The sequence below is a fragment of the Pinus tabuliformis genome, chromosome 4_2 (assembly GCF_031772625.1).
Source record: "Pinus tabuliformis cultivar Carrire ecotype Pingquan chromosome 4_2, CPIR1, whole genome shotgun sequence".
In the NCBI taxonomy this organism is placed as follows: Eukaryota; Viridiplantae; Streptophyta; class Pinopsida; order Pinales; family Pinaceae; genus Pinus; species Pinus tabuliformis.
In genome coordinates, this window is record NC_142304.1 from 644,142,512 (window position 1) to 644,144,417 (window position 1,906).

Consider the following 1,906-nt stretch of genomic DNA (forward strand, 5'->3'; position numbering starts at 1 on the left):
ACATCTTCCTCCAGGATAAATCATACTTAATTTAAAAAGATGAAATTCATTATTAAAAGAAATCTACCATTAAATTACTGTACACTTGTTTAAACTTTTTACGCACAAAGTTAAAAAAAAAAAAAATGAAAGATCAGTGATGGTCAAAATATAAATGTGGTGTTAATAGTGCAACTGAACTTAATAATAGGGAAATTAAGAACCGTAACACTATATTAATTGGAGGTAACATAACCAGAGCTAAACTATTCTCGACTATGCTAACCAAAGCAAATCGACAACCACATTGAGATACTGAAATATTGAATTGGAAGAGTTATGGAAAATATGTGTAGATAACTTAAATTTATATTTCTAGTTGATGGCAACAAAGACATTCTGTCCGACGGAGCTGCCCCTTCAATAAAGGTTGCAATACCGATTTTACAACTTCAAATTTTCAGTGCTATTCTTTTGGTCGTTTACCTTCATTTTCCTCGTGAAATGGCGGCCTGAAAATCGAAACATTCGGACTTTTTACCAGCATCGTAATTGTTAGAGTTCAGCAGACTTTCCTGCATGGCCCGAGTACTGCAACCAATTTTTCTCTTTTTTTCAAATTGAAGAAATCGTGCCCAGACCTGTTCTCTTTATTTAAACCGCATCCATAATACTGCGCCATCCATAATACTGTGCCGCACTCGCGCCCATGGATGTAACGCGCAGGCTTAGACGCTGATATTCTGCCGGTTCGCCATGGTGGTGGTTTCTGCAATAAACATGTGACACATGTCTGCAACAATCTAGAAAATTCTGCTGCTCAGTGTAACAATTGGTTCAGAGAGTAAACTGTTTCAACTATATCTGCAAAACATTGAATGATTGACGTACAGGTTTCTACGGTCATAATTAGCCCTTGAACGGATTAAATGCAGCAAGCAGCTTCCAATGTCCATGCCACAGAAAAATCCTCCTCAAAAAACTGGTCTGGGCTGATAAAATCCCTGTTGTTAAAATCCCGCAGTTTGCTTACATCACTGGCATCTTCACACCATGCAAGTTGTTCATACTTTTCAAAGTCGTCCTCGAAGTGCCAGTTTTCACCTAGGGATTCAAGATCTGGGCTGTTGAACAAACACTCGGATGTTTCGTTGGGAAATTGGCAGACTTCATCCTTCAAATGCAGAACAGGGCTCAGGGGAATTCCGAGCTCATCGTCTGAAGCCTCCAGCAGATAAATCAGATCAATCCCCGAGTCTGAAGCTAGGGTTTCTCGGCCTTCATGGCCTCTAGACTTGTCGTAGGCCGTTGAATCATCCCCAAGGTTTGAGGACGGATAAGAAGTCACGCCAATTTCTTCCTCCAGCCTTCTCATGACTTCATTTACGGCCTCCTCGCTAGGAACGTACTCTTCTTCTACTGCTGCTAGGGTTTTATCTAACAGCAGAGGATGATGAAACTGATCCATTTCTTCAACCTGGAAGCGTTTCCACTCCCGGACATCAGTGGAGTCGGGCAGGCACTCCAGCTCTCGGCTGCGTTTTCTGAGCATCTCAGACATATTGACAGACCCTGGAGATTGGAACACCAAAGGAAGATGATACCTGGGTTGCAGCAACTATCTGCCGCTATGACTAAAAGAGTGGATACGATGTCAACTGAGAGAGGGATGGGCTATATATGCAATGTGTAGCAAGTTAAATTCATAATCTATGGTGAGAGGGTGTTGGATTGGGTGTATTGTATTTAATATTTATTTTTGGATATGGGAATATTTTGGAATTTGATGGATAGATAAGAGTGAAAGAAAATGGATAGGATATCAGTTATAGATAACGGTAAAGGAAATGTAAATAACAAAGTAAGTTATAAGTTGAAAACAGGTGATTAGAATGGAATATATGGTATTTAATATTTATATTTGGTT

The 1,906-nt window shown here is 39.8% G+C and overlaps 1 protein-coding gene across 1 annotated transcript; it reads right to left on the reverse strand.

Annotated features, from left to right (window-relative positions):
- Positions 1-369: 369 nt before the first annotated feature.
- Positions 370-1,635, reverse strand: LOC149171013 (uncharacterized). Its single transcript, XM_089427410.1, has one exon. It carries the CDS (start codon positions 1,538-1,540, stop codon positions 905-907), a length of 636 nt encoding a protein of 211 aa, XP_089283536.1. The 5' UTR covers positions 1,541-1,635; the 3' UTR covers positions 370-904.
- Positions 1,636-1,906: the final 271 nt, after the last annotated feature.